Raw genomic sequence first — 25,112 nt, 5'->3', positions numbered from 1 at the left:
TTGGTAAGTACACTCTGACAATTATCTATGACCAGCCTTTCGGCCTCTTTGCTGGCGATGATATCCTTGCAATGAACGCTTGAGATTTTTTCATTGTAATCTACGGTTCCTCCCATCCATTTGATGGTCGCACATTATCTTTCGGCACAAGAATAACTAAATCTCTACCTTAAGGTTTGTTCCTCACTCGCTGATACTTGCATAATGGAATGTTCTAAGTGTTCTACCCATAGACTTAACAAAAGGGGGTGAGAGGGGACACCTTTGCATAACCCCAATACTTCTTCCAAACCACTACCATAATTCCACATTCATTGGGTACACCAAGTTTTGTCATATGTTTTACTGCCATGATATTGTATTGAAAGTTTTTCTGAATTGCCCTCTCCTATCATGCCATGGATGTTCCATTGTGAACTTATTCCATCCAATGGCCAAACAACCCTCACATAGTTAAGTGCATACAAAGGGAGAACATGTGATTGCATGCTAAATTAGGGCTTAATTTTGGAGGTTATAGGCACGTGATTACATGTGTACACTCAGCACCATGGGCATACGAGGTTTCATAAGAAATACATCATCATCCTATAAGGCACAATGACCTATAAAGTGAAGGGTGCACTAGGCCTCAAATGGCATAGAGCCTAATACATCTTGCAAGAGTAGTGGAGACACTTAAGTACTATCTTTACCATTGAATGGTAACACAATCTATGAATCACACCATAAAAGGCAATGACCCTCCACCATAAGGTTCCAATCATCCATACATAATGAGGAAATAGCAAGTCGGCATTTTCTTATATAATACACAAGCTATATAAATTTAGAGAATATATGTCAATCTTATTAAGGAGATCATCATCGTATACAAAAGGCACAAATAAAACTATCAATGAGCTATTGAGGAATTTCAGCGTTTAGAAAAGCTTGCCACATGAAAGTGTGTAATGCATTGCCTATTACCTAATAATACATGTCTTCTTTTGGGCTTTTTTCAACCTTCCAAGGAAAAATGCCTTTGATGTCTTCATTTTGCACAACAAATTGTAAGACTCTAGAAGTGTTAAAATGTCCACAGCCCTCTTTTGCTATGCTAATCCGTATGGTCTCTTACAATATACAAAGTGTTCATGGTCTATATACAAGCTTGTTTCATGTGACATTTCTTTTCTTCTTATTTGCACGTGAATTCAGCTTTTGCATGAAACACTTGGAAGCGGTAACCGAGAGCCACTTTTGTAATTTTCTCGCTCTTGCCTCGAGAGGTGGCTTGAAATTAAAACGCCCTGCATTTAACCAAATGAAATAAGGAAGTATTAGTTTTCTTTCAATATCAATTAACCTCGTATTTTAAATCACAATTTCGCATAATAATAATTTACAGACCTGTATCAACCCCCATGGTGTCTTTTGATCCATCTTCAATAGCAATTATTCCACCATCCTAAAATATCAAATGCAATCGATAATAAGTACAATTTCATATGATGTGTGAATCACATCCCATCAGTGATGAACTGCACATTTCAGCGTGCACATAATGAGTTGTCCCATCACTCCATAATTATTAGGATTTCATATAGTACACAAACATGTGCATAATATTATGCTACAGTCACAAGACTAACGAAATCTGTATCGATGGATTGTTAGGCAAACAATCCATCGATACAGATTTCGTTAGTGTTGTGACTGTAGCATAATATTTCATATGATGGTGAATTACATTCCATGAGTAATGCATAGGAGGATTTCATACAATATGTGAATGTGTAAATGCATGATATTCTCTAGTTCAACAGCATAAAACATATATCATTCAACAACATCAGAGAGGAAGTAAGTGTCAAGTAGTTACCGAATCACGGACTATACTCTGATTGCGCCAATGCGCCAATGGTGGAACAAGTAGCCTTCCTATCCAAGTCAAATCAAACGTATCAGAATATGTTTTTCATTGTAAACACCAACGCAAGGAGAAGTCAGGAATTCAACTCCCACGTCCATCATTGACTACCTCAAAAATAGCAACCCACAGAAATGCAATCTATCATTTGATTGCTCCACATAAAGTTGGAAAAACAAATGTAATCCATACTTCTCTATATCACATACCAGATCTGGATGTTTTCAGCCCAAATGCTTTTGAAACAAGCTGGTTTGACACTGATACTGTTGGCATTGGAAGTGGGGGCGGAAGTCTATTCTGGAGAGAACAAACATGGCATGTTATAAATGCATGAAGTTAAAGAGGTTATGCCAGAAGAATAGATTGACACATGAAGGCAATTTCCACATCATAAGCATATGCTGCCACAGGAATTTCTAGAGCCATCCATATATAAAAAAGGGCTATACCCACTAATATGCCTTCTCACATTGAATATTATTTTATATACTCTACTAATACAGATAGTAAACAAATTACAAATTGTAGAGTTCGGGGGTAGCCCTAGTACATACACATAAGTATAAGTAAATACAATATATTTACAACTAGGTTGTAACAAATGGCAATCAATTGCCCCATCCCCCATAAAGAGAAAACGAAAACAAATGGCAGTCATGACTTGCAATACAAAATTTATTCTGGTGTATTGTAAGTTACCCTCGCCACTTTGCATGCTGAAATATCAGTAGGGGTATCCTTGACGCTGCATTCATCTTCGGGACTGTTTATCGTACTCAATGAGCATCGTGAAACACATGATTCAATTCTAGCCTGGAGAGATTGAAATACGGGTTTTAATAATTTAGATAATTACATATATCATACATAACTGTTTAATAGTCAAGCATGCAAAGTATACTAGTATACTAAAAGACCGGTTTCGTTCATGCATACACAGCTTTGACAAGAAATAATAAAATCCAATCATGTGAAGGTGTATCTAGATGAATAATGCTTCCTCAATTTAGAATCAAGTATATGTATATTATTTGTCCTTAAAAACTCTGATTTGTCTGATTTGAAAAGTTTCTCATACAAATTTATAGCAATTTATATTCCCAAATTTCTTTTTCCACTATCTTCTTATTATCAGTGAACAATACCTGCTAACTATGCCTCAAGATTCCTGAGATATGTTGAGACATTGGCCTACAAACTACCAGTGAATTGGTGGGATCTATAAATAGATTAGTCTTAAATGTGTTTTATAAGTATCTTGTCATAGTAATGAACATATTTTGTCTGTACATTGTATATATGCGTCTTTTCTGACAAATCATTACCCAATACTATCTTTAAAGATTCATATGTTACATTTTCCAATTAAAAGCATATCATGGGGCTTAAACAAAGACAATTTATTTTGTAATGTCCGATACTTAATTATCATTTTAGTATGCACTAAGTTATTTTATGGTTTTTGCAACGTATTAAACGATGCCGATCCACATGTACCAACTTTGGTGACAATTTTCTTCTAATTGTGAGGATAATTTTATTCAAGAGAATCTCTTAAGTTTCGAACAAGTTTAGCCAAACAGTCAATCATGTGTAAAATTTGCAAATCCCTTGCAAGTCCTGGAATATTTGATCCATCTTATATCTCAGGAATACAGTCGCATTGCTAGCAGGAAACTTCACTATAAAGTGGAGACCGCGTCTGTCTGTGCTTACAAACCTACCTATTCTACATAGATGATTTTCACTATTTTCAGCTATTAAGGGAACTATTTATCTTTACATTAACGCTTTGTGGTAGTTAAAAGCAAAGTTCACATACTATGTTCCATCTAAATCACTATAGTATCACAAACAACTTCGTGCCTTTCTTCATAATATGTTATCTACTTCCATGAGACAGAAGTCTCACAAAGCACTGGCAATAATACTATCTGGCTACTATATTGACATAACTATGCCACCTCGTACTGAGATGCTCAATCACTTCATTCTTTGACTATATAATAGCCAAAGTGAAGGATGAGGATACCTTCATGTTTTTTCTTTGACATTAATACAACAGCTTGTATTCTCCAACTTTTTTATATTCTACAATTGGGTTCAGAACTTTCTCACTCTATACCTTCTTTCTCTCTTCTGAATGCAGTGATTTTGCTTTACGAAGTTCTAAATTTCGAAGGCTAGATTACAAGCAAACCTATATTCAATCCTGGTTATAAATGAGACAATATATCAGTACCACATGCAATAACAATCAAAAGCCAAGGATTATCACACATGATATCTATTGTTGCCAAAAACAGTTACAATATCACTCAAAGAAGTCTGATATCAAATCAAACATTACCTTTGTGTCCACTTTTTGATGAGCCATTTCTCTGCAATTTTTGTTCTCCCATTCTGACCCTTGATCAGCTTGCATGCCGTTTTCCTCGTTAGAAGATGCAGGATCATTTCCATTATTTCTATCATCCTTCACACACAACCAAACATACTGACATAAAGACAGGATAATAGACATTTTATTTATAGTATTCAACCATCATCAGTAATATTCTTGCGTCTACATGTTGCCAAGCCACTTTGCTATTTTAGGGTAATTTCTTTATATATAATACTTCTACTGCATCCATCAACAATTCAGCATCAGGGACATTTAGTTATGCATTAAAGAGTCAATATCAAAGAAGAATATTTGTCAGAGCATTCTCCAATATTCCAAGAAAAAATATTAAAACTACACGTACATCTATTTTCTTAGTTTGTTGCATTTCTCCTCTACAGTCTTCCTGTTCTTCAGAAGCAACTTTAGAATTTTCACTGGTATCCATCTTCTCTTCCTCATGCAAAGAGACGGGATTTTTCATCTTACCCTGTTTTTGCTTCGAAATCTGCATCACAAATTCCCTATCAACAAATGGATCCACAAAAATAGTCATATCTGCATAGAATCAGTTACAAATACTTCATGAATACCATGCACTTATTCGATCGTCTCGGTTTTGCAAGGCAAAGTCTAACTTTCTTTTTCGGTTTTCCCCTCTTCTTAGAAATTTCTTTTTTATGTGAAATGTCTTTGCTAAGAAGTTGTGTCTCCATATCCATATTTTGTGCCGGAGTGGATTCTGGCTCCTGATCAAGTTTATCAAAGGGCTCTTGGCATACACGCTTTGAATCGGTTTCTGAGCTTTCTTGGGTTTGGGATGAAGATCCAGCCACAGATTCATTTTTACTTCGAAATCTGACTTTTCTTTTCCTTGAACCATCCACAGATGCAATTGCCCCCATATTCTGTTCTGTCTCACTGAACAAAGGTACTTTCAGCATAATGAAAAACAAGCACTGTCATCAAACAACAGGAGAACTAACCATTCATCTCGAATTGGAGATTCAATACATGGCACCTCCAAACTTTGGTTCAACTCTCCACAAGAATCCGCCACAGCACCTATATTTTCACAAGTTGCAACTGCCTCAGATTTGTCCACATCAAGCTTTGAATTTTTTGAAAGGAATGTCTCTTCCGGAGTATTAATATTTATTGCAATATCAGCATCAACTGGTTCCTCTTTGTTTTCTTTCTGCACAGGACGATATCACCTCACAGTATGTTAGCTGTATCATACATGTGCGGCAGAATAATACTGTATTTTTCGTTCATCTCATTTGTACCACAGGACTGCTGTCAAATGCATGACCTTTGCAATTGCATCATCACTAGATTTATTGGCACGTTGTGCATGAATAAGAGGATCTAAATCTATGTTATCTTGTTCAGACAAAACCTTACTGGATCCAACCTGGCAAAAGAGTAATGATAAACTCCAGTGAACAATTTATGGGAATTGTGAAGACAGATTTTCAGCCATATGTCCAGTATGTAAAGGTTGGTGGGATGCAAATAGATATGACCATTTTGACAAGGAAGATTTCTGAAGGTTTTGCCCACTGAGATGTACATAGTAACCATAGATTGACATATTCGCATTCGTGGGGGTTACCAAACGAATGCATACGAATACGCATAAGAATGCATGAAAAAATATTCATAAAAAAAAGAGTTCATACTTTTTAGTTTTTTAATATATCATATAACAAAGAGACTTTCACATTAAATAGGGGATATTTAACTTCACATTAAAAAGGAGACTTACACTAAATAATATTTTTATAATATAGATGAAAAACTTAAAAACTATTTTATTTTTAATAAATAATAATAAATAAAAGGTTCATTAGTTCCCCACTTTTAGAATAGATATAAAACTTAAATTATTTGTTTTATTTTTTAATAAAACAAAAAATAAATAAAAATATGTAAATAAATAAAAGGTAGCCATAAATTTCATATTTTTATCTCACATTAAAAAGGAGACCTCACACTAATAATATTTTTAGAATAGATATAAAACTTAAATGTATTTGTTTTATTTCTTAATAAAGTAATAAATAAATAAAAATATGTAAATAAGTAGAATAAATAAAAGGTTCCCATAAAATTTCGTATTTTTATCTCACATTAGATGAAAAACTTAAAAGTATCTGTTTTATTTTTAATAAAACAATAAAAATAAATAATAAATAAAATGTTCATTAATTCCCTACTTTTTACTCTCTTGACATTAAAAAGGGGACCTCACACTAATAAAGTTTTTATATAATAGATGTAAAAATATTTATTTTTTTAAATAATAAATAATAAATAAATAAACGAATGGTTCTATAATATTCTTGGGGTCATTTCGTATTCTCGAATATTACGGATGTCGAATACTACGAATATCACGCATGGGTCAATCTATGATAGTAACCATAGCTAAATACATTAATTCTTCCTTATATACATGGTAACAACAAATATTAATTACTGGAGCACACACAATAATTAAAGCTACTACCATATTAATTCTTACTTAGGTGGAGCAAGATGTAGACATGCAAAAAGATGATAGATAAAAATGTGTGACAATGAAGAGCATTCCATTCCATCTTACTTACATAGCATTCCATTCTAACATGAAGAGGATTATCCTGCATTATCCCTTCATTGGGATCTCTGGTCGTTTCGATGTCCAATGTTGACTCTCTTCTTTTGGGGGTGATTTGGATGTTTGTGTTACCATCAACAAGAGAGTTCTTCTCTGTATCAGCTTGAGCTCTAATATTCAAAAAGAGTGACATGTCATTATCCACATTCTGTATTAATTATTGTGCAAAAATCTTGTTTTACAGGCAAATGAAGATCCTACCGGTTTCGAAAGTCAAGGCAAGAACTGGGTAATTTTTCTTTACATTCAGAAAATAAAGACTGGCGAGCATGCTTGGTATCCCTTTCCAAGTTTAAAGATTCAGGCAACACGCCTCCACCCAAAAACTCAGAGCAAGAGGCTGCTCCTAACTGTTTAACTGGAAAAGCCATTCCAACCAACAGATTCCATATGTTTGGAAATCCTGAGAGAAATAACTGTACCATCTGCCCAAAAGAATTCAGCACATTCTACGTTACATTGTGGCTACTGATACCCATATTTCCGTCTTCATCAACTTGGTTACTCTACCTTAAAATGGAGGATTTTGCTACAAATGTTTTACATTATCACCTGATGAGGAAAGCCATTAGCGATTGTAGCACAGTCATTGATTGTGCCTACAAGATTAACTACAATGCCATTCTTTGACAGCAGCTTGCGCTCTTCCAAGCGTTTGATAATAGCTGTTGTCGCTATTGTTTCATTATCAATTGCTCTGTATAAATTTAAAGCATAATTAACTTTTGCCAGAACTATGAAGCAAAATTGTGCTAGGCAATAGAATTAAATAGGAAAACCAAAATGAAGACCTCACCTCGTACTTAAAAACCCTCCAACTGCGATACCGGAGTTATGATAACCATTAGGTCGAATCAAGTACCAATGGTAGAGAGTAATCTGAATGACACAAACCATATATCTTCTTCCAACACAGATTTTTAACTTAAGCCAGAAAGGAAATCAAGACTATAAATACCTCATTTGATAAAGCCCCATATGAATAACAATGTGTTCCTTTCGATGATGTGCCCGGGAATGGGAAGGGCTGATGAAAATATCTTGAGAATTATGCAAGTGTGATGCAAAAATATAATGAACTCTCTCTCACTCTCTTTCTAAAGAACCATATGTATTATTGTAGCAAGAAGCATACAAGGACAACGAAGGCCCCCTATGAAGTTGTATCAATAATGTTTCGAGAACGTAATGGAGAAAATTGCAACTTAATGAAACAATCTGTTTAAAGTAAATGAACTGAAGAAAGCAAATTTTATAAATGGACAAAATAGCAACTTAATGAAACAATCCTCAAAAAATAGCGCCAACTGGGGCAAAGCTTGAACAAGACAAATATTTGGGGAAAATTAAGGATATTTCATGTTAGTTGTGCAAGTTTATATTATTATGAAACCCATGGAGCTAAATATATTATGAATCAAAAATTTCAGTTACCATGCCTGATTCCTAACGTTTAGAGACTGTTCCCTGGTAGATATGTTCCCATGATATACATGTTCACATTATCATTTTTTATTTTTGGATTATTAACTGATAATTCCAGACATTACCATCTTTTTAAACAAAACCAGAAGTGATAGTTTTGGTTTAACCTGTCTAGACAACTTCCTAATGCTTAGATGTTGCTCTTTTGTAAGTCTGCTCTGATAGGCTGTGTATATTGATAATTGAAGGAAAATTACCATATCATTACAAGATATTAGCAATGGACCATTCTGGTTACCAAGGTCGCTTACTAGAACATAGAGATAGTTCTCTGCACGTATGCCTCCATAGATTTATGTGCATAGGGAAATCCTATTTCTTTACATCTAGGATTCCCTAGATTCATACATGTGTGAGCAATAAAGTATATTTCCAAAAATTCATGGTATGTGAACAAATAAATAAGGAAAAAATGATGTCTTCTAACCTCTTCAACAGCAGGAGAAGCAAATCCACGAAAGCCCAAATTCTCAATGTCACGTGATGCAAATCCGTGAGGGCCCAAACCATTGAATTCACGAGACATGAATCCACGAGGTCCCAAATCATGAGAAAATATTTTACTACTAGGTGTGAATCCAAAAGAGCCCGAATCATTGAATTCACAAGAAAATCCTTTTCTGCTAGGAGCAAATCCACGAGAACCCAAATCATCGCATTCATGAGATGCAAACCCACGAGCACCCAAAACATTGGAATCGCGAGAAGCAAATCTTTCATGACCTGGAGGGGATATATCACCCCGAGATGATTGGTGATGCTGGTGATATTGGTGGCGATCGTAATGAGCGGACAATATATAATCTGCAAAAGGTGATTGTGAAAATTGATTTGGGAGGAGTAGAGATCGATTGAGAGGCTCTATTCCATCTCCTGTGTTTATATCGGTGCTTTGTGTGCAAGTTTGACCCCTATTCTGGCACCAGGGCGTATGGGCAGCCCTTGAATGGGTGGAAATCGGAGTTGAATGGCAACAATGTGCCTTATTTGTGGTAGTAGAAGGGCTGGAATTTCCTGCGGAATCCATATTATGTGAAGGAGCCCTATTGCTGTGATCCCTGTTCTTCTGGCTCCTGTTGTTGTTGTCACAATACAAGTGATCGCGTTCTGTGTAGGTTTGAGAAGGAGAGGGAGAAGGAGAAGGAGAAGAGGAAAGGAGGGCTGGCTTCGGCTTTGATCGAGGGGCTTGGATATCTGTATCAGTTTCTGTGTCTGCATCCATATCCATATCTCTCTCTCTCTCTCTCTCTCTCTCTCTCTCTCTCTCCCTCTGCGTGTATGAATAAGGGAGGGCGCCAAGGCTTTCAAAACACAAAGCTTTAGAGGATTAGGTTTTGGAAATCCACTCGCATGCCCCTCCCTTATTTTTTATTCCCCAAATACCCTTCTCTTCGTCGTTGTCTTCATCTTCTTCTTCTTCTTCTTCGTTCAACCACTTCCACAATCACCCTCCAAAATTATAAGGATGAGGTAAAGCTTAGAAATACGTTTTATACTCGATTAAATTTTGGGTGCCCTAGTTGGGTTGGCGAGATCCCCCATAACAAATTCGTACGTGCAAGTCTCCCTGCATAAAGCTCACACCATTTTTCATGGGTCTTCTCTCCTCTTCTCCTCCTCCTTATTCTTTGCAAGTGTCGTCGTTATCTGGGTAAAGGGACATGCTAAACCCTCACACCACCACTAATAAATTATAAGACCATCTCTACATGCACCCAATAGCAAAATCGCCTAATTCAATACTCCGACTTATGTAGATGTCCCATTAACTTCATATGCCTACCGCCTAACAAGAAAGCAAAAGTGGCTTGCATAATATCCCAAACATGACCTTATTCTCATTGCCTCAAACCAAAAATATATATAAAGTCGAGGAATGATTTCGGAAATTCAAAATATCATAACCAATCAAAGTTAGAAGGTTTGCAATAATGGCAAGCGAGGCTGTTAGCTCTAACAAATAATGTATATTTCTACGTGGTAATGTAATTGGAAAGATGGTGGCTCTATGTGAGAAGTAAGATGAAATTCAAATACGAGAACATGACTTTGGTGTAATTAATGCATCGCCTTTCTAGGTTATCGATCGAAGCAAGATATCATTTTTGTTGTGATTCCAATCTTCTTTGAAATTCAAACAAGTATGTCAACAAATGTCACACAGAGATGGACAAGCATTGTTAAATTAAAAATCACGATATTGTGTGCACATCCCTTCTTCGAGATTTTAATAGTTACATGCATGCATTTATTTTGGTAGCTTGAACAACATATACTTATAATGTGGTGATAATACTTATAATATCGTATGTTGATACTATATATAAACCATAAATATATACGAGCGTGTTGATAAAACCCACAATACTTCTATTGTGCCCATTCCCAAGGTTGTAGTTAGGGACCAAACCCTTGTTCTAAACAACGTCATGCTTTTGAACACACGCAACAATAACAAATGTCTTATATGTCGTGGTTTAGAGGGAGTAATTGTATATCAATGTTTGCAATCAGTGCTAACTGGGCAACAATAACGAACACTGTGATCAAGGCATCCCTCCAAATGAATGATTGATTTTTGTGGAAAACTGAAATGATGAAAAAGGCATGATTGTAAAGCAAGCGCTAGACAATGGTGAAAGTTGATAATTGAGAGGGGAAAAAGTTATGCAACACCTTGATGTATCTCTTTTATTCCCCTCTGAGAAACCCCATAGGGTGGAAGCAGTTCGTGTAAGTTTTATTCGAGAAATGATAACAATCCGTTCATCCAATATGTTTCACACAAGTATATTGTACATGAGCAACACATACGACAATTGCATCTCACTTTTCTCGACAAAGGGGGGTCAATTTATTCGGGGAAACATCAGGGAGACAGTGCAGAGATTAAAAAGACAAATCATCTTTGTCCCTAAGCATTAACAATGCTTAGAGGACTACATGGGGCATCAACCATTCCACATTTGTTTCCAACTAACATAATTAGTACACTGATATCTATCGTGGTTATCTAGGCCAGGACCCGAAATTTGAACAAGTGCTGGTGGGTAAAAAATGCTAAATAAAGAGAAGGATTCAGGGGTATTTTGGGAGATTTAAATTTGTTTCCAACTAACATAATTAGTACACTGATATCTATCGTGGTTATCTAGGCCAGGACCCGAAATTTGAACAAGTGCTGGTGGGTAAAAAATACTAAATAAAGAGAAGGATTCAGGGGTATTTTGGGAGATTTAAATTTATTTTAGAGGGACACGAAAGGACCAGTAATGGTTAGAAATTACAATATATATGTGGTTAACCGTGGTTAAGGTTTAACCCTGGTCGAGTTAAAATGAGCTCTCTCGTCAAAGGGCGTAACTCTAGAGTCCCCGTCCCCTCCCCAACCTCACCGCCTCCCCTGAACAGGTCAAGCGAGGTCAAGAGACCTCTCTCTGTCTCTCTGCCCTACACACACACACACACACACACACACACACACAGTCAGACAGACAGAGAGCTATCCATTGCTTCTTCGTCTTCCGTGAAGACAATTGATCGGCTCTTTGCAGGACGTATATCACACAGATTCCTACACCTCCCCCTCATCTCCATCTCCATCTCAATTGTCATCTCCATCACCATTTCCAGGTTCAGGGGAACCCGCACTGTCAAGCAAAGCCAGGTAAGAAGGTAAGAAAGAACCAACTAAAGTTAGAAAAGAAAGGAAGAGGGGCTAGAGGATGAGAGGATAAAGGAGAAGGATTTGAATCAACGCCCGAAGAGAGGTTTTTTTTTTCCCATCTCCCCGGACAGAAGCAATGTCTGCCTTTTGCTCTTCCGAATAATGTTTTGATCCAAAGGTCTAGATTGTCTTCAGTTTGATCTCTCTCCACTATCCGGGAGAGATTTTCATCCTCATTACCCTGAAGAAAGTCTATATGTTTCTTGTACACAGAACTCAGTGCATCTTGATAAGAGTTCTATAATATCTTCCCTTTGATTTCAACCCTCCAAGGAACTCAACACCAATCGATTACTAATTTTTCTTTTGTTTGATCTCTCTCTCTCTCTCTGGTCTCTGGAGAGAGAATTTCATCATCACACAGAAGAAGAAAGCCTATATTTTGCTTATCCAAATCCTGCTTCTTACCCATGGAATGCATTACATATCAATGCAGGTCTAATGCTGTCCATCCCTGCTTGAATGTGAGATTTCCATCTCTAGAGGATAAAAAAACTGCTTTTCTTTTATCGAGGTCATACTTTTCATCCATTAAGTGCAGTACATCTTGACAAGATAAAGAAGGTGTTCAGTTTGAGCTCTCCCATCTACTGATCGCCACACTGGAGAGAGATTTTCATCCTCAGACCAAGAAGACTGCACTTTGATTCACTACTCAACTAGAACCACAATACATCTCAATATAGAGCGAAATGGTTGCTGCTGTCTCATTTGTTAAAGGCAGTACATCTTGATGCTGGTATAAATTATTGTCTTTCTTATACACAATGAATTTACACATTTCCATATAAGGAAGTATACTGTATCTTTTTGCTCTGAAGAATTCATACATCGTGAGATCAGGATTCTCATCTATTGAAGAAAGTGCACATTGATACTGGTCTAAATTGTTGCATTATTGCTTAAAAGATTTATCATATGCACGTCGAGGTCGTGCTTCCCATATCCATCTTGATACTGGTTCAAATTGTTGTCTTTCTGATCTGAACATTTCATCATGCACAACAATATCGTGGCTATGATAGGAACTACGTCCTGATACTGGTCTAAATTATTGTCTAGAGTGCTCTGAAGAATATCACGTTTGGTAGTAGAGATGCCGGCCTCCACATGGGGCAGGCCTGAAGATCTGGTGGAGAATCTGAGCTCCCTCGATACGTCAGAGAGACTGAAAGCACTTCGGGATGTGAAGAATCAGATAATAGGAAATAGGACCAAGAAACTCTCCTACATCAAGCTTGGAGCAGTGCCTCGCGTAGTTGAGATCTTAACTACTGATACAGAAACACCCTTGTTAGTGCAATCAGCGGCAGCTGTGGGTAGCTTTGCTTGTGGAAGTGAAGCAGGTGTTAAAGCAGTGCTCGATAGTGGAGTTATTCCCCACCTCTTGAAAATGCTGTCATTTGGAGATAACAAGGTTGGCTTTACTCTCCGCTGCGAAAAAAATATTTTTAGGCGTTTTTGTTTTACATATGCGGACTTGCATCAAATCACTGCATGCAGAAAAGATCATGTAAAGTGCACTTTCTTCAAGTACTCGCTCATCTTTTCAAAATGTTGTCTTTTGGAGAAAACAAGGCTTGTTTTATTTATGAGTTGCTAGAACTGTAAATATATATTTTTACATATGTGGTGGTTTTCACTAGTGGTACATATTATTTTTGCATCGAGGATAGGCTATATGGAATGTGCTTATTAACTCTCGTGAATGTCAAGTATAAATTGTGACATTACTGGGAGATTATCACCAGAGAGACAGGGAGAGTGAGTTAGGGAGATTAACATGACCGGTACTTTTGGTATATAGATATCGATGTGCGTTCTGATGGGTATGGTTGCAGTGCTACTATATCTTTGTCTATAGGAAGTACATGACTGTGTATATAGAGCTGGCATTAGGAAGAGTGTGTTATTACCATGCAAATATTTTGTAGCTTTTGGGTTATCGTTTGTGTTGTATCTTCTGGATGTCTCCCTTGTTTAAGAATTGTAAAATATGCATTTTACTGGGTCTATTCTGCTTTTCATTTTGTTGCATTTTTGTTTATTGTAGCTTCTCTTTGTTAGCATATGATTTTCTTTAATAAAAACTCAATCTCATGCACAACTTCTGTGTGCAACAGGTAGTTGAGGCTTGTGCTCGTACTTTAAAGATGATATTTCAATCAAGTATTGCCCCAACGAATGATATGTTGGTTGGACAAAGAATGGAGCACCTCTTGGCTCTATTATATAATGGAAATGAAAGTGTTGCAGAGGTTGCTGCCCACATTCTGGCAAGATGTTGTGAGACTCCAGAACATCAACAGGCTGTGGTAGATAAAGGTGCTATGGAGAGATTAACAAATCTTCTCTCAGAATCTGTAAGGAAGAGAGAAGCGGCTCTTGATGGGCTCGCTTCATTAGTGAAGAACAATCCCCAAATTTCAATGAGGCTTGTAACTCTGGATCAAGGCAAAGCACTAGGCTCGATAATCAAGTTTGTCAAAGATAAAGCACCGAGGACAAGATTTCTTGCATGTATGTGCCTTGCGAACATAAGCAGAGCATGTCCTTACTCTTATCCACAAGAATGGGAGGTACGAGCAAGCATGCTGGCTGTTGTTGTAAAACTGCTTGAGGAGTCTGGGCAAGTGGGAGAAAATTCTCCTATGGTACTAGCAGACATTGTTGCGAACAATGAAGAACTCCAGAGAGCAGCTTATAAGTTTGATGCCGTTGTGAAGCTTTGTGGCTTGTTGCAAAGGGGTTCTCTTCCGGCAAAGCAACTCGAGGGTGTTCTGATGGCACTTGCGGAGCTGTGTTCAAGGTTAGAAGATAGCCGAAGACAGTTGCTTGATCAAGATTCAGACAAAACTGTATGCTGCCTTTGCCCCATTCTTCTTGATATTACTTCATCTTAAGGCATATGTCTAAAATTGCATCATACTATCTCCAATGAAGAATTCTGATGCATTATTTATTGGGCAAAAACTCCAGAATGCCCCGAAAATTTCAATGTTTCTCAAATTCTCCTAAGTTTTTTGTTATTTCCTGAATGCCCTTGGTGAACCCCCAGAATAAGTAAAAGGGGATGAATTGTCATTTCATGGCTTGAATAGCACATATAGTTGCTCTTTTAGGGGTTGCCAATGGCATTTGGGGAAATTAAGAAAAGTTCAGGTGCATCTTGAAGTTTTGCGCTATTTATTTTATGGTCAGTTTCAGTATACCCATATCTCTTAAGCCTTGCATTCTAGTATGCTGAAAGACTTGCTTTGTTCTACCCTCACTGAATCTGTTGCTGTATTTAGTTTATGGTCAGTCAGCTCAAGTAAAACCATTATCTAATTCATAAGAGAATGGTCATTGCTGCCACTATTTCTGCCAGTAAGCTAAGATAGAAAACTTGCTTTACTAAGGTTAATGATTAATGGAACTTTTATCTTCTCATGAACAGACACAAACTGCAATCATCTCTGCTCTATCTCATCCATCTGAAGGAGTGAGAGTGGCAGCATGTACCTGCATAAAAAGCACATCCAGATCTGTAAAGGTTACGACTAGTTTCGTTTATAGCTTATTGTTCTCTTTGTTTTAACTCTTTCTAATATGCTCTGATTGCCACTTGGACAGAATCTGCGTACAAGTTTGGCTGATGAGCGGCTTATATATGCACTTTTCAAACTCCTTGATGACACATCTCCTCTTGTGCAGGTTAGAAGTAGACATGGTTTTCGGATCTCATTTGTCAGTTTTGATGTGTTTTACTTACAGGAAATGTACTGCAGATTGCTGCGCTGAGTGCGGTCAGTAATGTCGTGCTTGATTTCACGCCTCACAAGTCCGTGTTTTTTCAATGTGGGGGTGTTGACCAGCTTATTCAGCTAGCCCGATCGATGGATTCAATGTTACGGTTGAATGCTGTTTGGGCTTTAAGAAATCTTCTCTACTTAGCAGATATGTCGGTCAAGGAAAAAGTAATGGCAGAGTTAACTGTGTCTACATTGATCAGCTTAATTCAAGGTACCTTGATTCCAGTGTCTTCAGACTCTTCTTGGAGTATTGTATGCACATTCTGTCTCTGTTTTGAAGACCCTAAGGGATGCTGTTGATGAAAATTTTATATGAGGCACCATAAACTTAAAGATGTATCCTGAGATTAGATATCCCTCAGGCCTTGAGATACCTGTTTGTGACAGTTCAATGGTTTTCATGGTGTATTTTAGACGAGTTCTTGCGAACGTTGTATAACTAATTTGATCAGCTTGAGTATGGATGTGATTGAATACTATTAACACCTATTGTCAATACTATGCATGTGGTTTTTGAACCAGATTCTGAGGAAATGGTGGAAGAACAAGCGTTAGCATTTGTGCGGAATCTTGTGTATGGGAGTGTGGATTCTGTACACCAAGTATTTGCTGAAGATGGTCTTATCCTTGCTGCTGTTGAAAGGCAACTTTGTATTGCCTCAAGGGCAGAAGTCTGTACTCAGGTAATCAGTGCAGGTTATTTATAGATTCTCAATTCATGCTAATTTTTGAACTGATATTTGAGGAACAACAGGGCGTGTATGTGCTGAGCAATATTGCTGCTGGGAATGAGTTCCATAAGGAATCGGTCATGCGTTTTGTGGCTCCCAATTCTGGATGCAATAATACTTCTCCTATATTGAGATTCCTTCAGGATGCGAGCAATCCACAGCTCCGGGTGGCTGCGGTATGGTGTGTCATGAACTTGAGCTATCCTGATAGCTCTGGTGCTGTGACTAGAGTAGCCCGACTTCGAGATGCTGGTATAGAGCAACAGCTGTCAAGGATGGTTCATGATCCTTGCATGGATGTGAAGGTCAGCATTGGCATGTCGTGCGATGCCCTTGATGGATCGTATTTTTCTTCTTTCCCAAAAGCCACTTGAAAAACAGAGTTCCTATGTGGGTTGCAGGATCGTGTAAAGACAGCTTTAGAGCAGTTCACGGGCTTGGCCAATGTTTGAATAACTTACCTTGTTACGCAGAGCAGAGAATTTCCATTTGGACTTTAATTAAGTTGTGAGAGGTAAAAGAATCAATATGCCACACTAATCAGCTGTACAAAGGATACATCTGCTGAACATAATGCTGATCAGTTGTAGAAAGGACATGTCAGTTGTCAGGCCTTTTCAGGGTACTCGATTTTACTGGCATCAAAGATTAATTGGTAAGCCATTTTCTTAATTTCATTTAGATGGCTCCAAATTTTGATACTCTGCACGCGAAGCAATGTAACATAATTGCCAGCAGTTATTCTCACCTTAATCAAGAATTTCAAAGGCATTGTAATTTAATCCCCAAGGCAGTTCCTGACCTTGGGTCAAAGTTAGTGCATACCAGACTTGTCAAACAAAATATGTTGTAACATATTATGTCAACCTTTACCAAGCTGATGAGAATTAAAATTCCTTTCCATATTTTGTGTCTTATCATGGCAAAGCTGATTATCATAGCTAACTTGTTATGGTGTCTTATACATAAATACTACCAAATCTTTAGATTTTGGTTGATCCCCTAAACTGAAAGAAGCTTGAAAATATAGAAGATGAATCATCCTTAAAACCCAAAAATAAGAACAAAAAGTAACTGATGCTTAGCTGACGAGACGTTAGTAAATGTGGTGAACAAAATGGCTGCTGTGAATGAACAAACATAGTTAGGTTGCATCATACATTTAACATACAGACTGCAATTAGTCTGTTTTCTAGGGCTTTTCTGTCAACATATGTATGCAGATGTGTGGATATACCCTGAAACTTTCCACTATAAACTCAATAAAATTTGCTTATTTATTTTGTGGCAAAAGAGCTTGGTGACATGTGACTGTTCATCGACGGCAGCGATCACCTTATGTTATGGTGGTTCACAGTATTTGAGTTTCTCATTTTCTGCTGACATAAATGAAAGGAATCAAGTAAAAATATTTGAAACACTGGTTGTTTCTTTGAATTAAGATCTCATCACCCGTTAAATAAACTTTTAGATATATCCGAAACATGCAATTGGGAATTTCTTAACCTTGTGTAAGAAGTCCCAGCGTGGTAATCATTCTTGCAAAAAAATATTAGTTACTTAGATCTTTGCATGGTCCATAACATGGTAAGTTAATCTTTATGCTTTTTACTGATTTATTTTTATAATCTATGGGGGAACATTCTGTTGTAATGATTTATTGATTTTTTGTGTATAGTCTCAATGAAATATTCTATGTGGAATCACCAATAACCACCCAATTGTGCTTTTTCTTTCACTCTTTGTTTGTACTTTTTCATCCTAAGCCTTCTTACAACAATAGAGAAATCTTAGTGACAGGAGGTGAATTATTGACATGAGAGTAGAGTGGTTTATTGCATTCGTGTGCAATTGCCAATAAGGTGATGTTGTGATAGTAGATGTATGCATATTTCTTGGAAATATTCATTGAATGTTCTATGCCACATTATACTTGCATGAATGTGAGCGTAACTAAATAGTTGATTGTTGACGGGGTGCGATATGAAAGTGTGGGTGGTGAGTGGGCATTGTGGCCCACCTTCATGAATAATAGCCATGATGCCTTCTTGAAGGTGCTTTGTCCCAAGTGGATTAATCATGAAGAACAATGTGATTACTTGGCCCTTCTCAAAATTTGGGTGGTTTCATTTGGGAATAATAAAGTTTGGGTTTTATGTAAAGTTAATTTTTCAATTGTTTAATGTGTGTGTGTGTGTGGTACCATATAGGCTTCAAAACAGTTGTTTGCATGACTAAGGCATTATGCATTTATTTTGGACAATCTTTTATGTAGTTAGTTTTCACATGGTTCCATAAGAAAAGTGTCAACTTGAGGTTTCAAGACTCAAGAACTAAGGTGAAGTATGTGACTAAGGCAGTATGGGTGTATTGCATTCACTATTCTATATGGTTAATGAGGCAAACATTGTGTTAGTTGAATCATTAACAAAATCCACCCTACTTTGCAAATTGTTTAAGTTTCATTCATGGTTATTGGCAATGATACAAGAGCTTTTATTGAAATGTCCACCAATGAGTTTGTCTTGACATATTGGGGATTTGAAGTGATGTGCTCAATGGAAGGTAAACCAAAAATGGCATTACATAATTAGGATAATTTAGTAGTAGTAGTAATTTATGTGGTGGTACACTTACGTTTCTTTATAAACCTTACAATTATGGGTTTAATTGGATGATGTGCCAATTTTAAAATTGTGATTAGAGAGAAAGTATGAGCTTCTCCGGAATGTAACTAGATGATGGAAATCTTTGTGGTGAAACAAAGAGCTTTTGTTGTGGTCCTTCAAGAGATCACGAGGGTTGGAGTCCATTGAGGAAGTAGTGGTGCCAACTATCACATCAATGGACGTTTAGTTGCTCATGGGTGTCTATGGTTTTATAAAGTTTGATAATTAATACATGATTATAAGCAAGACAAAATGTATGATCATGCTTTGACTTTATGTGTATGTGTGCATGCAAGCAACACACTTGCATGATGAAATGCATCTTAGAAGAATATTTATAATGATTAAGGAACCTCAAGTTGAAACTATAGTCTATAGATTGATTAGGATTGAGGGTAGCATTATTGAACCTCGAGTTGGCTTCAATGTTTGTCTATAAACTCATAGAACCACCATACTACATTTTAAGTTTGGGGAATCATGTGTCTCTATGTATTAACTTATACAGAAAACATCGATTTTGAGGCACTTATTCTCCATCAATAACAAATTCATATATTTGCATAGCATTAGAGTCTAGCACAACCTTAATACGCTGAATGAAAACCTTACCTATACATCCCTTGTGATAAAGTTTTGAGGAATGGTCCTAAAAATTGGTGCTTTAAGGGTTAAAAAAAGCAAAGTTGGAAATACCATTACTATAAATGTTATCTAAACATTATTATAACAAACTCGATCATTATTTTGATAAAGTCCTTTAAAACTACCTCACAATGTAGACTTAGAATTTGGACACCGTAGACAAATTAGAAACTTTTAAAATGATTGTTTGAAATCTCATCGATGTTTAAAATTGATAGAAATGGTTATTACGAAGTGTAAGAATTTGGACACCCTAGGGCAAGGCAAGTTTATGCATTTACGTTTCTTTGAAAATACTATTGGTAGATTGCAAGTGCATCTGGAATTGGCACATTAATGTTGATTTGTTTTAATTCACTTTTATATGTTATGTAATATGTCATTTTGATTTTGTTCTTTGAAACTTAGGTGTTATTGTAAGTTGTAGGCATACACACAATCTTGTTGAAAATGCTTCCTATTACTGTTTGGGAACTCCTTTTTATGATGTATCGTGATTCGTACATATTCACACATCCTTTCTAACAAGGATAAACACCCCTCCGTAAGATATGGTAATGCATTGTTTAATGGTTTCTTGCATAGGAATGATGATCCATCGTATATTGGTGCATAGTGTGAACTACAACATACATTAGTAGTATCATGTTGTTTAATAGTTTTACTTGCATTAAACAAATAAGAAAATTAATCACTCATGAGCAATCCAAATAGTTTAGGGTTTAGGTTTGTTAGGCTTCTTAGGTAATATACAAGATTGATATCTATGCCAGGTTCTCACTTTTATTTTAAACGGATTGGTTATTAGGCCTGCATTTTATACATGTGGAATGTCCTTAACATGAAGACAATTGACACATACTATGAACGATGGCAACAAATTTACATTGAAGACAAATAAGCAACCAAAAAAGAATCCTTCGAGATGGCATTGCGTCGTTCACAAGTTAATATCATGTCGATAAGTACAATTACATGTCCCGAGTCAATCATCAAAACAACACTTTGCATTCAATAATGATTGCGAATTATTCGAGGGCATAGTTCACATATTGATACAATGTCGATATATACAAGAACAATTCCCAATTCAATCATTAGCATAACACATATACTCAATAATTCGTGTAAACTATGAACATTTCACCCTCCATCTGTTATACTTCATAACATTTTGTAACACGTAAAGGTTTGGCTTGTACACCAAAAGTATTCTTGAAACTCTACATGGCATTAGAAAAAACGAATCGAACAACTTTGGATACTATTCATGACCTAATATTTTGACAATGTGTTGATTTTACACATCCCAAAAATGTACATGTTCCCCGATGCTCATGTTAGTATTTTAAATGAAGGGAATTGGCAAACAAAACAAACTAGGGTGCACGGAAACTAGTATTCGCAGAAATGTGGGTTTTATCACAATAGGTAGCGGGCATGATTCTTCAACACTATCGTAACAAACTTAATCTTCCCCTATCTATTTCTCTCTATATCTCTATGAATATAATAAATTCTATCTATCTACCTCTTAAAGGTATCCTATCTCCAAAAATAGGCCTAGTGCTAGGTAGGTTACACCTTGAGACGTAAATAAAACAAGTATTACCACATCCCACTTTATTCTCCCTTATTAAAGTACTCCCATACTTCTCTTTCTCGTTGCACCTTTCTTATAGATAGCTCTTAGCCGCTTGTGGATGTTCAAAATATATGATTGTGTCTCGCTCACCCCTCTGTTAAAGTTATATCCCCACACCCATATTCACTCGTATGAAGGTGACAAGAAGCCAACTCCAAGAAGAGTGGATACGTATTTTAGGCAATTGGCTTATATTGTAAGCAGGTTGCAATTGACAATAATTATCAAGCATTAGCCCAATCCATGGCATGTTTGGAATCCACATTCTTAATGGATCATGTGGTATAAGCCATATTTTGTTGACTTTGATGCTTCCCAGTTATTACCTTGTTTACAAGCTTGCAATCTTGATCATTTGAAAGGTACATCACCGACATTGAGTTTTTACTTATCAAGCATTTAGTGTCATTGTCATGGGTATCATCACTATAAATGGGACTCTATAATCATGTTGGAAAGGTTCACACTATACACTGATATTTTAGGTGTCCAATTAGTAGATTTTAAACTTAGGAGCTCATGATACTATTAAGTTGTGTTAAATGTTTGTCGAAAACCAATAATCTCTTTCTCTCATATTTCCATAAAAGTTATAAAACATCATGACATATAAAAGCCCCGATGTTAAATATTACAATCTCAAGGATCTTTATGGCATTGGGGGAGCTCATTACGAACAACCCTTTCCAACTAATAAAATTACTCGTGGGTGGGATTGCCATCTTGTTATCATGATTGAATTTTCGGGGATATATAGGTTTTATTGACTTCGATAAGAGCAATGATTTCTAGATGAGTTTTTTCATAATTTTACTGAGTTAAAATACACTATACCTTGAGTTGACACGAACTAGGTCAACATTTGATCAAATGCCCTAGATGTGTACCATATAGATGTCACATCACCTCTGACCCCAACGCCATCGGCCCTTTTGCGTAGCACATTACAACATGCATTTCGATTAGTAAGTGTCCAAGAAGAATTGGTCGTGTTTTTTTCCTTGACATGTAGTGTGCACAAACCTTCGAGGAAAGTATCATCATTGGAAACATATTGGGAATTCGATGCATAATTCAACTGGATTTAGGTTCCCATTATTAAAAGGGTCTTGAATCTCTACTAAGTTTAAGTGGATGACTCCCGACCCCAACCCGAAGACAACACAGACCTTGGGTGTTACAAATGGGATGACAACCTTACACTAGTAATCCTAATGGGGTCTCTCTCTCTCTCTCTCAACTACCCCTCAAAATCCTAGAGTGGGACACCACAAAATCACTTTATACATACATACATACATACATGCATACATGCATACATGCATACATACATACATACATACATACATACATACATACATACATGCATACATACATACATACATACATACATACATACATAACATTATATTACATACATACATACATACATTAAATTATATATTACATACATACATCTAGATGTGTGTGTATATATTGAACGTGAACGTGTATTGAGGTGAGACTGAGAAGAATGAAGGTCTTTATGTGGAGAACAAGAATAAGAAGAAGGAGACGAAGAAGCAGCAGAAGAGGAGGAAGATGCGGTAGTAATAGAAGTAAATTAGTGTTCTTGCCCACCTTGATTAGGAAGCTTAGCAACGTCTTACTCCACTGTAGAAATGTGTTAATAAGTAACCCTAATTATACAGATGATGACTCTTCTCATGATTCAGAGATCAGAACGTGTGATGACTCAGATGTCAAGGGGATGATGATGAAAGAGCCATTGATCACTACCTCTTCTTCTTCATTGTCATCACCAAATTTATCTTCTTCGCCATCGCCATCGCCATCTTCTTATTCAGTACTAGTATCATCGGCTTTATTAGCTAAGCTCCGATGGATTCATAAAAGCCATCGTCGCACTGCTTCTCTGGCTCACATGAGCTGCTGTCCTCTCCCTCCTCCCTTCATGCTGTTCAACTTCCCGTACATGCTCAATTAACAAGCCCTACATCTGCCATGTTGGCTTCTGCACACTGTTCCGAAATCCACCAGACTTGCTCGAATCTTGACGCTTATGTATACTTACTGCTGCTGCTGCTGCTGCGTCTTCATCATAATTCACCACATTTAATGGTTCTTTAGAATGATGCTCTTATATCCCTCTCTCTCTCTCTCTCTCTCCCCATCTCTCACATTCATGTGGTTCTTCATCAAGTTACTGTGTGGATTCCCCCTCCTCCCCCCCCCCCCCCCCCCCCGAAAAGAAAAAACAAAAAACAAAAATTTGTTGAGTTCTAACTTAATTGGGCCTTTCAAAATGTAATTCTTCATCTTCAGATCACACATAACCACTCATTATTTGCACAAAGAGATAGAAATGCTATGACTTGTCAAGTACATATTCTGAGAATGAAAAATGAGGAGTCATCAGTGGGAATTTGTATGCAATTCAGGGTTCGTCGTGGCAAAAAATTTCTCTGGTCTATATTTTTTGTTTATGTATCGGGAAACAAATATATTATATTATCAGTGCAAAGTGAAATCATGAGACTTACAGTTTGATGTTGGAGGGAAATGGCAATTATTTGTAATTAATGGCATAACAAATATCTCATGATATTTGTTTTAATGTGAGAATCAACAATTTATATGACTTTATTTAGAGGTAATACGTTGAATTATTATTGAGAATATAAGAGTGTTTCATGATATTTAGCAGGATGATCACGTTGATTATTGTGAGAAAACAAATTAATTCACTCTGACCACACCAAATCTGGAAAATTGGAGGTTGTGTTAGAATTGTTATGCTTAAAGAATGGTTGCCATGGCAAGATACAATTATGTATTCGTGTGGAAAAGAAGATGCCATCAAGAATACTTAAGAAGTCGCTATATGAGATATGAGTCTCAAAAGTTATTTCCATGTTTTGTATTTTACAATGAAAAATACTTGTGTTTTTCTACCATCATGCCACAAATGTCTAAAAATGTCTTATAATATCAATGTGGTGAGCTTCTGATCTATCACTTAATCACTAGGGTAACTTTAGCAAATCAAATAGAAATGATTTGTATATGTGACAAATCAATGTAATGTTATTGTTCAATACACAATTCTGAGCTTTTGTAAGTGAGATGGAGCAATGTCTATTACCTAGGTTGGTATAGAGTTCCCATTCCCACCACAATGAGATAGATAGGTATTCATAGCCTCTCATGCAAAAAATATTATATTCATCGGGAAAAGTCTTAAATCGTAGTGGTAACAGGAGAATCATTAGTAAAGCATATAGAAATGCTTTGTATCATCATTATATTATTCTGATGCTGCCAATTACAATATATTCTTATGATGAGCTTTTGTATGGTAGAGACTAGAATGTTGCACCATCCACCTTGCAACAACTAGGCAAGTATGAAACAATTCTCATGTTACTTGTGGCTAAGAATGAAATTTGT

General features: G+C 36.6%; 2 protein-coding genes across 7 annotated transcripts; one reads left to right on the top strand and one right to left on the bottom strand.

Annotated features, from left to right (window-relative positions):
• Positions 1-828: 828 nt before the first annotated feature.
• Positions 829-9,715, bottom strand: LOC147869897 (uncharacterized). Of its 4 annotated transcripts, none has more exons than XM_087334469.1 (15): positions 8,879-9,715; positions 7,925-7,993; positions 7,763-7,845; positions 7,519-7,663; positions 7,168-7,391; positions 6,917-7,076; positions 5,288-5,499; positions 4,895-5,222; positions 4,666-4,809; positions 4,266-4,391; positions 2,615-2,728; positions 2,122-2,212; positions 1,865-1,923; positions 1,393-1,450; positions 829-1,292 (listed from the first exon to the last, which is right to left on the bottom strand). In XM_087334469.1, exons 1-15 carry the CDS (start codon positions 9,677-9,679, stop codon positions 1,159-1,161), a joined length of 2,748 nt encoding a protein of 915 aa, XP_087190595.1. In that variant the 5' UTR covers positions 9,680-9,715; the 3' UTR covers positions 829-1,158. The 4 variants fall into 4 exon arrangements, 3 of the variants coding, with proteins under 3 accessions (XP_087190595.1, XP_087190612.1, XP_087190604.1); XR_015531480.1 differs by having other exon boundaries at positions 1,209-1,292; positions 1,865-1,919; XM_087334486.1 differs by lacking the exon at positions 2,615-2,728.
• Positions 9,716-12,009: 2,294 nt separating this feature from the next.
• LOC147869896 (uncharacterized) lies at positions 12,010-17,608 on the top strand. 3 transcript variants are annotated; one of them, XM_087334459.1, is made up of 9 exons: positions 12,016-12,917; positions 13,241-13,595; positions 14,302-15,036; positions 15,618-15,713; positions 15,794-15,874; positions 15,949-16,183; positions 16,495-16,655; positions 16,727-17,008; positions 17,105-17,608. In XM_087334459.1, the coding sequence occupies exons 2-9, from the start codon at positions 13,275-13,277 to the stop codon at positions 17,153-17,155; spliced, it is 1,962 nt and encodes a 653-aa protein (XP_087190585.1). In that variant the 5' UTR covers positions 12,016-12,917; positions 13,241-13,274; the 3' UTR covers positions 17,156-17,608. The 3 variants fall into 3 exon arrangements, with proteins under 3 accessions (XP_087190578.1, XP_087190585.1, XP_087190570.1); XM_087334452.1 differs by having other exon boundaries at positions 12,010-12,126; positions 16,727-17,608; XM_087334444.1 differs by having other exon boundaries at positions 12,017-12,917; positions 16,727-17,608.
• Positions 17,609-25,112: the final 7,504 nt, after the last annotated feature.

The sequence above is a fragment of the Azolla caroliniana genome, unplaced genomic scaffold (genome assembly GCF_043228905.1).
Source record: "Azolla caroliniana isolate FFs.n. ecotype wild unplaced genomic scaffold, voAzoCaro1.0.p SCAF_1, whole genome shotgun sequence".
Taxonomy (NCBI): domain Eukaryota; kingdom Viridiplantae; phylum Streptophyta; class Polypodiopsida; order Salviniales; family Salviniaceae; genus Azolla; species Azolla caroliniana.
The sequence above is the reverse complement of the archived record's forward strand: the minus strand, read 5'-3'. Positions and strand labels throughout refer to the sequence as shown.

What these genes read in the sequence shown, in the direction of transcription:
- LOC147869897 (XM_087334469.1), bottom strand. Translation starts at nt 9,679, where the DNA reads ATGGATATGGATGCAGACACAGAAACTGATACAGATATCCAAGCCCCT. An exon ending in GGAGGGTTTTTAAGTACGAG is followed by an intron (nt 7,664 to 7,762) that starts GTGAGGTCTTCA and finishes AAATTTATACAG; the next exon opens with AGCAATTGATAATGAAACAA. An exon ending in ATGTTAGAATGGAATGCTAT is followed by an intron (nt 5,500 to 6,916) that starts GTAAGTAAGATG and finishes CGTCCTGTGCAG; the next exon opens with AAAGAAAACAAAGAGGAACC.
- LOC147869896 (XM_087334452.1), top strand. Translation starts at nt 13,275, where the DNA reads ATGCCGGCCTCCACATGGGGCAGGCCTGAAGATCTGGTGGAGAATCTG. An exon ending in ATCAAGATTCAGACAAAACT is followed by an intron (nt 15,037 to 15,617) that starts GTATGCTGCCTT and finishes TCTCATGAACAG; the next exon opens with ACACAAACTGCAATCATCTC. An exon ending in ACACATCTCCTCTTGTGCAG is followed by an intron (nt 15,875 to 15,948) that starts GTTAGAAGTAGA and finishes AATGTACTGCAG; the next exon opens with ATTGCTGCGCTGAGTGCGGT.